The sequence below is a fragment of the Gossypium arboreum genome, chromosome 5 (assembly GCF_025698485.1).
Source record: "Gossypium arboreum isolate Shixiya-1 chromosome 5, ASM2569848v2, whole genome shotgun sequence".
In the NCBI taxonomy this organism is placed as follows: domain Eukaryota; kingdom Viridiplantae; phylum Streptophyta; class Magnoliopsida; order Malvales; family Malvaceae; genus Gossypium; species Gossypium arboreum.
The window spans coordinates 10,702,447-10,715,830 of NC_069074.1; the positions used below are offsets into that span (position 1 = coordinate 10,702,447).

Consider the following 13,384-nt stretch of genomic DNA (forward strand, 5'->3'; position numbering starts at 1 on the left):
TCATCGTCATGGATTTTTTTGATGAAATTGAAATTGAAAAAGAAAAACAAGGGTCAATCCAATTCATATCAAAAGAATCGGATTCCAATTGAATTCATTTTTCTTCTTCTTCAATGTTTTAGTAACCTAATTAAGAAAATGGATGATTGAAATGAAAACAAAATTTGGGTTTTTTTTTTTTTTTCAGATTCTCGTAATAGAACAAGAAGAGAACAAACGGTGTTAGTCACTTGGATTAAAAAATTGAACTTTTTTCACGGGTTAAAGTTCAAGTATCTATTTGAGATAAAAATTTTTTTAAGTATTTATTTGAAAAAATAGGAAAAGTTTGAGGTTTAAAATGTAAATAAAATCTTATAAGAAACTTAAATTTAACAATATTAACAATTAAAGCTGAATTTTAAAATTTAAAAATAATTTTTTTGAAAATTAAATTACAATAATCTAAATTTAAAATAAAAAATTTAACATTTATGATATGCTTCAACCTTTTCCAAAATTTTGGGAGCCAAGAGGCCTTGTGACTCTAACGAAGTTACGCCCCTGTTTATTTATACACCCCTTTTTCTTTAATTTTGCTTTTTTTCCACTATTATATATATTGGTTGGAGAAGGAGGGGAAGGCCCTAGACAAAGCCGAAGACTACGCATCACAATATTGTAAAACAGAGCATTGTTGAGGGTGGCTATCCACATGCTTAAACTTAATGGAATTCAAATATTTCCTTCACAGCTCCTTATATGGTAGCAAAAAGTAATCATGCAAATTATAAGCAATTTTAATCAACCCAAAAAAGTAATAAAAAGAATATTGCATTTTTAGTGAGAAAATTTCAATGGAAAGAAAAGATATGATTATTGAGAGTTACCTAAAACTCACAAGAAAAAAAATAAAAACCCAAAAGTAAATAAAAGAAATGAAAATGAACAATGTTAGTTGAAAACAGAGGAGGCTGTTTGGGTGGCACCCGTAACTTTGACTTTCCAATTCGTTGATATGACCCTATTGGATTGTGGCCTATCAGATTTGAACACTTGATTCATAAATAATTGAAAAATATGACCTCAGACTAAGAAGAGCCCGTATTACAATTGCAGCACGTATATATAAATATCGCCATTAACTCTGGAAATAGACTTCACTTGCATTGCACCATCTTCTCTTATCTCTACACCTTACATTACAACCAGAGAAGGTGACAAAGAGAAGAAGAACAACGACAACAAGGTGCAGTCAAAAGTGTCAAATTCATAAACAACCCAAAGCTTGGGTTTTTCTTTTCCACAGTGAGTTCATTTCTAGCAATTCCCTTCCCTCAGCTACTTTTTGTTTGTTTGTAGAGAAAACATAAGAGAAAATCCATGTGGTGGGGTGGTACCTCAGTTTTTGGTGTTTTCTTCGTTAGTTCCTTTTTGTAATTTTTTGACGTTCAGATGTTGTTATTGCTTACAAAGCATTGAAAACCTCATTTCAACCAATATGAACAATTGGTTTTCTTTAGGCTTTTATATTAATCAACCAAACAAATATATACGAGGTTAACGAGAATTTGAATCCAGGATAGGGAAAGAGATGGACGGTATGGAAAGAGGAAGAAATCCGAGCAGAAGAACAGGGCATAGCAGCATAGGGAGGAGCCTAAGCAGGAGTAGCTGGAGCATGGAAGAAGTATTTTCAGGTTCCAAGCATTCCAGGAGAAGTAGCCGGGTGGATGAAGATGAAGAAGCTCTAAAATGGGCGGCCATCGAGAAGCTGCCCACATATGATCGCCTCAGAACCAGCATCATGCAATCCTTTGTGGACCATGAAATTGTGGGAAACAAGGTGGAACATAGAGCTGTCGATGTTACAAAGCTTGACATGAATGACCGGCAGAAGTTCATCGACATGCTCTTCAAGGTTGCTGAGGAAGATAATGAGAGGTTCCTCAAGAAGTTTAGGAACAGGATTGATAAGTAAGTTTTATTTTATTTTTTCTTTTTTTCAAATCAAATATCTTGGTTATGACTTATTATTATGTTAGGTTTCCTTTCATTTTTTCCTGATTAGGCATTAAGGAACCATGGCTTTGTGAGCATATCCTTCCATTTTTTAATCCCTTTCGAAAACAAAGGGATAAAGATAGATAACGTTAAATTCACTACATTTTATCTCTTACATACATCTACTCCCGTTTGTTTCAATTTAACTTTTGATATATATATATATATATATATATATATATTTTCAATCCTTTTAAAATCAAATAAATATTTAAATATAATTTTTCAAAAACATTTAAAATAAAATATATGAATATTTGTCTATATTACGATGTTACATTTTTAGTCTTTTAATAATTTATATATGCAAGGATAAAATAATAATTTTATATAATGAAGTAAGGTAAGTTGAGACAAGCAATTACCATAATCACTCTATACTCATAATTCAAAAGAAAAAATTTACCCTGCCCTATCTCATATGTACTTTTCAAAAAAAAAAAAAAAATACATTCACTCCGTTCAAAATAGATTCAAATTTTACCATCAATATATTGTTTTCCAACTTTGCCTAAAACAAAAATTCAGTCTGCCATAGTTGTTGGTTGTGTTGAACCATACTAATTGTACTATGTAATGTAGAATTCGATTGAGTATTGAAAACAAATATACGTCCCAAATACAAAGTCCAACCTTTGATTTTAAAAGTTGATCCTATGTTTAAAACATATCAATGTAGAATACAAATATTTTAAAACTTCAAGGAATATAAAATTATAGATCATACATTTTATACTTTGTCATGTTTTAAAAAATTAAATGAAGCTTCTTGTCTTACTTATGTGATCTTTTCCCACTAATTGGCGGTTGGAGAAAAGTTTATTTTCTTTGGGATATGCCTAAACTTTAGCATTGATAATTATAGTATGTTAGTCTTTAATTGTTTTGTTAGCTGAAAGTAGTATATTCTCATCACGCAAACGCACACATTTGCATATTATTACCCAACTTGCCTTCAGCCTGTCATTTTATCTTTCACAAGACAAACTAATTAAATCAAAACAAGAATTTTTGTAAATCCAGTATGTTTTGGGAAGGAATCTAAGTGTATCTGTTTTTGTTGTGTTGGGACATCATGAGTAATTAATAATTCATATATGTAAACTTTACATGAATTTTAATCCGACACAAATGAATAGTTTTTAAGTAGAATGTTGATGGGATGATAATCACAGGGTTGGGATTCGGCTTCCAACAGTAGAAGTTAGGTTCGACCACTTGACCATAGAAGCCGACTGTTACATCGGCAGCAGAGCTCTTCCTAGTCTTCCAAACGCAGCTAGAAACATTTTTGAATCCATTCTTGGAATGGTTGGAATCAAACTGGCCAAGACAACAAATCTTACCATTCTTAAAGATGCCACCGGAGTTATTAAACCATCAAGGTATAATTTTTTTAACTCATTCATTTCATTTTTGGTACAAAAATCAGATTGTAAGTTTCTTAAAAAGTTTATATGTGATGTATTGATAACAGCTAATGAAATTTGTCATTTCATGGCTTATAATAGATTTTTTTTTTTTTGTTATAGGATGACACTCTTGCTAGGTCCACCTTCTTCCGGGAAAACAACTCTTTTGCTGGCATTGGCGGGCAAGTTGGATCCAAGCTTAAGGGTTAGTTTCAATCAAATTTTTTTTTTAAACTTAACTTCTGCTCATAAAATATTCAAGATTAACATAGCTGTTTTTTTGGAATGAAACACAGGTTAAAGGAGAAGTAACATATAATGGATATAGATTGAATGAATTTGTTCCTAAAAAGACATCTGCTTATATCAGCCAAAATGATGTTCATGTTGGAGAAATGACTGTGAAAGAAACCTTGGATTTCTCAGCAAGATGCCAGGGTGTTGGGACCCGATACGGTAAAAAAAAACTAACAAAAAATAGTGTATACCACAATTTATCTTAATACCAAATTTTATGAAATGGGTGATGAATTACTAAAAATTGCAAGTGTTTTGTTTCATATAGATCTCTTAAGTGAGCTTGCTAGAAGGGAAAGAGATGCTGGAATTTTCCCAGAAGCTGATGTAGACCTTTTCATGAAGGTAAACAAAATCTTAAATTCCACAATCTTTCAAAGGCAAATATTTGTCATCATTCGTGTGAATAATGTTAATTCATATTTACTAATGTCTTAGTTTTACATTGTTATTCATATCATGCTTTTAAAATATGTGAAATTTCAGGCAACTGCCATGGAAGGAGTTGAAAGCAGCCTTTTCACTGATTACACTCTCAAAGTAAGTTCATCTTAAAAAATATTATATTTATTAGGTATGAAAATCGGCATTTACCATGTTAGAATTTTTTTTCACTCGGTCGTTGAAAATTTTTTGTTAATTCAAAGGTTCAACCAAGGTCTTCTATCAGTTGATATTTTAGAATTTTCTTGACAAAGATGTACCCTCACCTACTGTCTTTTGACCCTTGCTCACCAATTATAATATACCGTCGGTGGATAATATGGGTCCTATTCCTTATGCAGCTTTGTTCTCGATTTCTACAATTTTGGTGGTGAACAATTTTTCTCATTAAAATATGATTTTTCCTAAATTCCCACTTCCATAGAAAAAAATGCAATGAAAAGTACAGTCATCAATCATGGGAATAATAAGCATAGATAAAATGACCATTTCTAACGTCATTTTTTCTTTCTGGTATGTGGTTGAATTGGTCAGCTCTTGGGACTTGATATATGCAAGGATATCATTGTTGGAGATGAGATGCAGAGGGGAATTTCTGGAGGTCAAAAGAAAAGAGTAACAACAGGTTGATTATTTTGAGTCCCACAAAGACCTTCTTAATTATCAGTATTAATTTGTTTTTAATCCATGATTATATCTTCCTTATCTCATCTAGTAAGCAATTAAAAATATCATCCGCTTCCAACTTACGTGTGAGAAACACTAAACAGCGAAAACCCACCTTACTTGATCTATACAAACTTCCAATTTTTCAAAGGACTGAAAAACTAAGCCAAATGCAAGTGATTGACCAAATCTCAAAGTTGATTCCCCACCAACCCCTCCAATGTGGAAATATACCCTTATTTTTTCTGAATAGGGACACGGCTACTTTTTCCACTGATTTTAGCTTCATTATTTTGTTTTTTACTTTCTTATTGGCGTTTTAGGTCATGTAATATAAAAAATAATAATGTAAAGGTTTGATGAATAATAGGGGAGATGATTGTTGGACCTACCAAGACACTTTTCATGGATGAAATATCAACGGGTCTTGACAGTTCCACGACATACCAGATAGTTAAGTGTTTGCAGCAGATTGTGCACCTAACAGAGGCCACAATCTTGATGTCCCTACTCCAACCTGCTCCCGAGACTTTCGACCTCTTTGATGATATCATTCTTTTATCAGAGGGCCAAATTGTATACCAGGGTCCACGTCAGCATGTTGTTGAGTTCTTTGAGAGTTGTGGCTTTAGATGTCCTGAAAGGAAAGGCACTGCTGACTTCTTGCAAGAGGTACAACTATACACCATTTGATATTTCACATTTTAACTTCCTTAGTCACAGTAAATTGGGGTTTAGTTTAGTTTAGTTAAAACATAACTAACTGGTGCAACATAAGCTGACAAGGCAGTGAAACTGTGACAGGTTACCTCAAAGAAGGACCAAGAACAATACTGGGCGGATAGGAGTAAACCATACAGATACATTACAGTAACCGAGTTTGCAAACAAGTTCAAGCGTTTCCATGTCGGAATGCAGTTAGAGAACGAGCTTTCCGTGCCTTTCGACAAATCAAGAGGCCACAGAGCGGCATTGGCCTTCAAAAAATACTCGGTCTCCAAAATGGAACTTCTTAAGGCATGTTGGGACAAAGAATGGCTATTGATTAAGAGGAATTCGTTTATTTACGTTTTCAAGACTGTCCAAATTATCATCGTGGCAATCATCTCATCCACGGTGTTTTTGAGGACTGAATTGCACACTAGGAACGAGCAGGATGCGGCAATCTATGTTGGTGCACTTATATTTGGAATGATCATCAACATGTTCAATGGTTTCTCTGAGCTTTCCTTGATGATCAGTAGGCTTCCAGTGTTCTACAAGCAAAGAGACCTTCTATTCCACCCTGTCTGGACTTTCACTCTGCCCACTTTCCTACTCCGAGTTCCGATATCTATTCTAGAATCCACTGTTTGGATGATTGTAACATATTACACTATGGGATTTGCACCTGAGGCCAGCAGGTGACTTGAATTGCACCAATTTATTTTTATCTCATTAGACTAATCCAGCTTTTTTCTTTCTTGACTAACAAGTTAAATAGCAGCTCAAATTAGTATTAACTGGCTAACCCCTAAAATCTATTTCCAGGTTTTTCAAGACCTTCCTCCTGGTGTTTTTAGTACAACAAATGGCAGCTGGGATCTTTAGACTCATTGCTGGAATATGCAGAACTATGATCATAGCTAACACTGGTGGGGCTCTCACTCTTCTCCTTGTGTTCTTGCTGGGAGGCTTCATCATTCCAAAAGGTAAGCTTTCAAATCGTAAAAGAGAGCATACGTAGAAAACGGTTATTTAAATTCTCTATATTTGTAAATCTCCAGTTTCTTATGATAAGGAAGCTACATTAACGAAAAAAAAAACTAATATAGTTTTCTTTTGACAGGTGAAATCCCAAAGTGGTGGGAGTGGGCTTACTGGATTTCACCTTTGACTTATGGTTACAATGCCTTTACTGTGAATGAACTTTTTGCTCCAAGGTGGATGAACAAAAAGGTATTTTATTCAGCTTTCCTAGAAAGCAAAAGACGTATTTTATTCAGCTTTCCTAGAATCTTGTATTATTGTTTTTTAACATTAGTGAATTTTTCCTATGCTGTGGTTTTTTCCGATGGTTTTTAACTTAAAATCTGCGTGTTCAGCATTCGACGTATAGTATACATATATATAGTCTCATTTGAAAGAAAGCAAGTTACAAGCGGAATCTTTGTCCACAATGCAGGCCTCGGACAACATTACGAGCTTGGGGATACAAGTGCTCAGGAACTTTGATGTTCCAAATGATAAAAACTGGTACTGGATTGGTGCAGGTGCTCTTTTAGGGTTCGCAGTTTTGTTCAACGTTCTCTTCACCTTTGCGCTCATGTACCTAAACCGTAAGTTCTAACATTCAGTTAGGCTAATGTGTTCCTTTTGTTGGCTATCTGTATTTTTTTTCCTTTAGGTAGCTAATCTTGTACATTTTCTTGGTTGGCATAACAGCCCTTGGGAAGCCACAGGCCGTAATTTCAGAGGAAACCGCTGAAGAGCTGGAGGCTAACCATGAGGGTGAACCAAGGTTAAGGAGACCAAAATCAAGCAAAGATTCGTTCTCTCGATCACTTTCATCTGCAGATGCCAACAACTCAAGTAAGAAACATAACAAAATGGACAATGTTGATTTTGTTTCTCTTAGCTCGGTTACCAATGTTTACTATTGTGTCAATCATATCGAATGAAATCTTTTAGGAGAAATGGCAATCCGGAGAATGAGCAGTCGGACGAACCCCAACAGAATGAGCAGGAATGATTCTTCGATTGATATAGCCAGTGGTGTTGCTCCCAAGAGAGGAATGGTTCTTCCTTTCTCTCCTCTAGCGATGTCCTTTGACACTGTCAATTACTATGTTGATATGCCACCAGTAAGATCCCTTTTCCCTCTTATTACTTATCTCAAGAGCGAAATAAGTACATAAACCTTATAATTGTTACCATAGAGCATGGTCTAAAATTCAGTTATTTAACAGGAAATGAAAGCACAAGGAGTTGCAGAGGACAGGTTACAACTACTTAGAGGAGTGACTGGTGCATTTAGGCCCGGAGTGTTGACTGCACTCATGGGAGTCAGTGGTGCAGGAAAGACAACACTGATGGATGTTTTAGCCGGAAGAAAGACCGGTGGATATATCGAGGGTGATATTAGAATTTCAGGGTTCCCCAAGATGCAAGATACCTTTGCAAGAATTTCTGGATACTGCGAACAAAATGATATTCACTCACCCCAAGTTACTGTCAGAGAATCCTTAATTTACTCTGCTTTCCTACGGCTTCCTGAAGATGTCAACAAGGAGGAAAAGATGGTAAGAAGTCTCCTTTCCGTATTTTTCAGTGAAATAAAGCATGGAATTAGTTGTTCAATTTAGTCTCTAAACGATATTTGCTGTTATCTTTTAGATATTCGTGGATGAAGTGATGGAACTGGTAGAATTAGACAATCTCAAGGATGCCATAGTAGGGCTGCCAGGAGTCACAGGGTTGTCAACAGAGCAAAGAAAAAGGTTGACAATTGCAGTAGAGCTTGTAGCTAATCCCTCAATAATTTTCATGGATGAGCCAACATCTGGCCTTGACGCGAGAGCAGCAGCCATTGTCATGAGGACTGTCAGAAACACTGTGGACACTGGAAGAACAGTTGTCTGCACTATTCATCAGCCTAGTATTGATATCTTTGAAGCCTTTGATGAGTTGCTACTGATGAAAAGAGGAGGTCAGGTGATTTACTCTGGACCATTAGGCCGGAATTCTCACAAGATCATTGAATATTTTGAGGTATGTAACTATAGCATGATCTTCAATATCTAATACACTAATCTAAAGATAAAGAAGGCGGTATTATCTGATTCCCCTCTTATTCATCACTGCAGTCAATTCCTGGAATTCCCAAAATTAAAGAAAAGTACAATCCAGCTACATGGATGCTAGAAGTGAGCTCCGTAGCTGCTGAAGTTAGGCTCGGAATGGACTTTGCCGAACACTATAAATCGTCATCCTTGTATCAGTAAGTCGAGACATAAGCAATAGTGACACTAATTCAATTGTTTTACCTTTTCTTTATGCTTTGAGTATGAATCCGATAACAGGAGAAACAAGGCCTTAGTAAATGAGTTGAGCACACCACTCCCAGGAGCAAAAGACCTCTATTTTGCCACTCAATACTCACAATCCGCATGGGGTCAATTCAAATCATGCCTTTGGAAGCAATGGTGGACTTATTGGAGAAGTCCAGATTATAACCTTGTCCGATACTTCTTCACTTTGGTCTCCGCCCTCATGGTCGGTACTATTTTCTGGCAGGTCGGCACTAAAAGGTCAGTACCTATTTCATGCTTATAATGCTCACATTTCTTGTTCTTTTATGTCTACTGTATGATCCAATGCAAGACAAATGGCTTACAGACTCATTACATTTTCCTTTTATTTGTTCAATCGTTCAGGGACACCACAACTGATCTTACAATGATAATAGGGGCAATGTATGCTGCGGTCTTGTTTGTCGGAATTAATAATTGCTCAACAGTTCAACCAGTTGTAGCCATTGAAAGAACAGTGTTCTATCGTGAAAGAGCAGCCGGGATGTATTCTGCATTACCTTATGCCCTTGCACAGGTGAGAAAAAAAGGGCATTGGTTTCCTGACTTATGATTAGTTTTGTTTGACATCGATGCTATTTCATGATATAAAAAATATATACAAGTAACTGTTTTCAATCTGTAAAAGTTCAAATGACAGACCTACATAAACTGCTAAATAATCAAACTTTAATTATATGGCATGCAGGTGTTTTGTGAAATACCTTATATTTTTGTCCAAACAACATACTATACACTCATCGTGTATGCTATGGTGGGCTTTCAATGGACGGCAGCAAAGTTTTTCTGGTTCTTCTTTATCAACTTCTTCTCCTTCCTTTACTTCACATTCTACGGAATGATGACTGTTTCCATCACACCAAACCATCAAGTAGCAGCTATCTTTGCCGCAGCTTTCTATGCGCTCTTTAATCTTTTCTCTGGCTTCTTTATTCCAAGACCGGTAAGTTTACTTGTTTCACAAGAAACCGAGATTTTTAACCCTTAATTGGATCCACAATCAAAGCTGATACATTCCTCTCTTGAAATTTCAGAGAATTCCCAAGTGGTGGGTCTGGTATTACTGGATTTGCCCCGTGGCATGGACGGTTTACGGACTGATTGTGACACAGTATGGAGATATCGTAGACACCATTAAAGCACCCGGCATCAGTCCTGACCCTATGGTTAAAGCTTATATTAAAGATCAATACGGGTATGATTCGGACTTCATAGGACCAGTTGCAGCTGTTTTGGTTGGCTTTGCAGTGTTCTTCGCCTTCATGTTTGCCTACTGCATAAGGACACTCAACTTCCAGACCAGATAGATAACAAGGAATGGATGGTACATGTGTTTACTTTTTACAAGCAAAAAGTGAGTGACCTTGTAAATATGGAAAATAGAAAGCCATCCTCAAATATGGTGTCGAGTTTCATTACTACTCTGTTGAATTTAAATTCGCCTAAGTCTAATAGTTTAGTTTGCAAGACTGTTTCAATGACTTGTACTTGGAAGTGTAAAGTTTTGTTGCATATAATACTAGATATGGACCTCAAGGGAACCAATCAGAATGTCAACTTCATTCATGCACTGCAACATTAGCTCCCCTGATTTATCATTAATACCATAATTTTGGAGTTTGAATTTTGATAAACATTTCCCTTGTTTGTTCATTTATCTATTTATAGCATTAACTTTAATGTTAAAAGAATCCAATAATTGACAAGTTTGAATTAAAGGAAAATGGAATCAAATAAAGCATGAAAAGAATGTTGTTGCGTGATGGACTTGATTGCATTGTTTGAAAATTTGCCAAGTGTCAAGAAGGGTGTGCGTCTTTATTTGAAGTCTCAACTCTTTTCCTGCTCAAACCTTTCAAACTCTTTTTTACCTTCAATGTAAACATACACGAATCATGAATATACGTGCTGTAAAAGTACCAACAAAAAATTGACAAGTGGGCAGTGAGCTTTGGTTGCTTAGGCCAAAATTTCAGAGGAAGTTCGGCTGTTGAGTTCCACATAATTGCTTAACAACATGGCTCAGTGTCAGATTTTACAAACAAGTGGCGGCTCTAATCGCCACAAGAATTTGGTCTATAATGAAAATGGTCCCTCAAAATTTTGACTTTTAACCAGATCAGTAAAAATGTTATCTGTAAAATCTCATGTATTATTAGATTACCATCACCCTAGTTTCTAATGTGGTTAATGTATTGAGTACAAACCAAAACCTAGTTGATGAACTTATTGGGAAAAAGTTACACCACATCAAATTCAAATTCACATATTAAATTCGAGTTTCATCTTCGTTTAATTTCTTGATTTCACATCGAATCATTATTTTGTAAAAAAAAAAAACACACTTTATACTTCAAAAATAGAAATACAAATCTCATTAAAAATCTACGTAATCCCATATCATTGGAATTTTAATCCTTACTCACTGGGGTCCACATTCTCTGTCATCTCAAACAGTCAACACAAATCGACTTCAAGCTTATAGGAAATTAACAAAATCCTTTTCTTACTTGTAATTTGCTTCGAAATTTACCCAGAAATACCAACAAATTAAAATCATTGACTAGAGTGTAGGGGTTCTTGCCTTCACTTTTACTCAACAATCAACTGCTTTTTTCATCCCTTGAATACTGCTTATATACGATGACGGGGTTTGTTAATCAAAACAACTTATTATTTTTGAAAAAGTACAAACTATTAATTTGGTAATCAATTATATCTGAGGTATATTGGAGCTGAAAGGGATAAATAAAATTAAATAGAATTTAAAATACTCATATTTATATTTTATATTATAAAATATTTGTGAATTGTAATGTATATTTATTATTAAAATATTTTTAATAAAATATTAAGAAAATGCAAAATATATATATATATATATATATATATATATATATATTTAGGATTGAAAAAATCACATTGATGAATATGGATAAAAAATTCAAGGCTGAAAAGGAAAGAAATGTCAAATTTAGGAATTAAGTGTTAGAATATACTTTAAAAGAAAAAAAAAAGAAAAGAGTGAAAAACTTAAACAAAAGAGAAGATTGAATAAAGGTAGAGAGAAATTAAAATGAAAGCATGAAATAGAAGATGAATAAAATTGGAAGTGGAATGATTTAGAAAGATAAAAGGGAAAAGTTGTTGGATGATTAATTAGATTTGATGTGTTGAGCAATTTGTCCGCTCACCATTCAAATATTTTGTGGTTGATATGCATATCATCTTTTTGGTACTATTATTTTTTTGTTGAACTACAAAAAGAAATCTAACTGGCCATAACTTAATTTGGTACCTCTCATGAATATTCACTCTTGGATTGTTTTTGAGAGAGAGAATTATGTGGTCAGTATATATTCAAACTAAACTAATAAAAACATATATTCTATAATCTATATCTTCATAGTTTTATTTATGAAAAATAAAAGTTGTAATGCTTATGTCACGTTTGAATTCCTTTTTCCGATTTTGATTTTGTTCATGCTTTTTCCTTTTAGTTGAATAATAAAAATACCAACTTCAAAACTAAATGAGAGATATTTGATAAAATTTGTGTTATGTTTAAGTTACATTACGTGAAAAGAATTCGTGTTTAAATGTTAGAGATTACATCGTCGGGAAGGCAATCATGAAATTTGGAAGAAGTATTTTACATGAACAGTAAAACAAACATATTGGTTTCATCCAAAGGAAAAAAAATATATTATTGTTGCTATCTTAAGTTACTTATTTGCTTAACACAACAATTGTAATGGAAGTGCTAAACTGTAGTGGTTACTATGACTTGGCACTGTGAAATTGTGCAAACAAAATAACAAATAACATTAAGGATTTGTTTACACAATTCGATTTTTTTACATTTGCAGAGCCTAGCTTAGTAAGAAATTTGACTCTCTTTAGTCAATAATACAAATAGTGATTCACACTCTATCACTCTCTGAGTATAGAGACCTCACCCTTATACTTAAAATATTAGAACTCTCATCTCCAAATTCTCCCCTTGAGAACTTGGGCAGTAAACACTTTCAATAACGTTTACAATACAACCTTTGCATTCTCTCACAAAAATAATTTCTCAATGAACAGATTCAAGTGCTCTCTATAAGCTCTTTTACAAAACCTAGATAAGCTCTCAATGTAACGACCCGATAGTTAGGGGTGTCGGAAAGTACATTTCCAGGGCTCCATTCTCGTAAATTGGACTTGTAAATATTTATTAAAAATATTTACGAAGTTAGTTGCGTAGTTAATTAGGTTTTGGTTAAGTAAATTTGCATGAATTAAGAGTTATTATAGTATAAGGACTAAATTGCGTATGGGATGAAAGTTGAATTGTAGATTAAAAATTAATGAAAGGGCCAATGTAGTAATTATACCTATGTTATAATAATTAAAGTTAAAATATGTTATCTTAATAATTAAGTAAATGTATATATATTATATAATAAT

At 34.2% G+C, this 13,384-nt stretch overlaps 1 protein-coding gene across 2 annotated transcripts; it reads left to right on the top strand.

Annotated features, from left to right (window-relative positions):
* The first annotated feature begins 992 nt into the window (after positions 1-992).
* On the top strand, positions 993-10,566 carry LOC108453394 (ABC transporter G family member 35-like). 2 transcript variants are annotated; one of them, XM_017751470.2, is made up of 22 exons: positions 993-1,287; positions 1,561-1,956; positions 3,219-3,428; positions 3,576-3,660; positions 3,752-3,911; positions 4,021-4,097; positions 4,239-4,292; positions 4,731-4,821; positions 5,233-5,534; positions 5,667-6,265; positions 6,393-6,553; positions 6,691-6,800; positions 7,027-7,180; positions 7,287-7,433; positions 7,533-7,705; positions 7,811-8,143; positions 8,238-8,612; positions 8,708-8,841; positions 8,924-9,151; positions 9,278-9,449; positions 9,621-9,875; positions 9,967-10,566. In XM_017751470.2, exons 2-22 carry the CDS (start codon positions 1,574-1,576, stop codon positions 10,237-10,239), a joined length of 4,476 nt encoding a protein of 1,491 aa, XP_017606959.2. In that variant the 5' UTR covers positions 993-1,287; positions 1,561-1,573; the 3' UTR covers positions 10,240-10,566. The 2 variants fall into 2 exon arrangements, with proteins under 2 accessions (XP_017606959.2, XP_052885062.1); XM_053029102.1 differs by lacking the exon at positions 993-1,287 and having other exon boundaries at positions 1,296-1,956.
* The last annotated feature ends 2,818 nt before the right edge of the window (positions 10,567-13,384 follow it).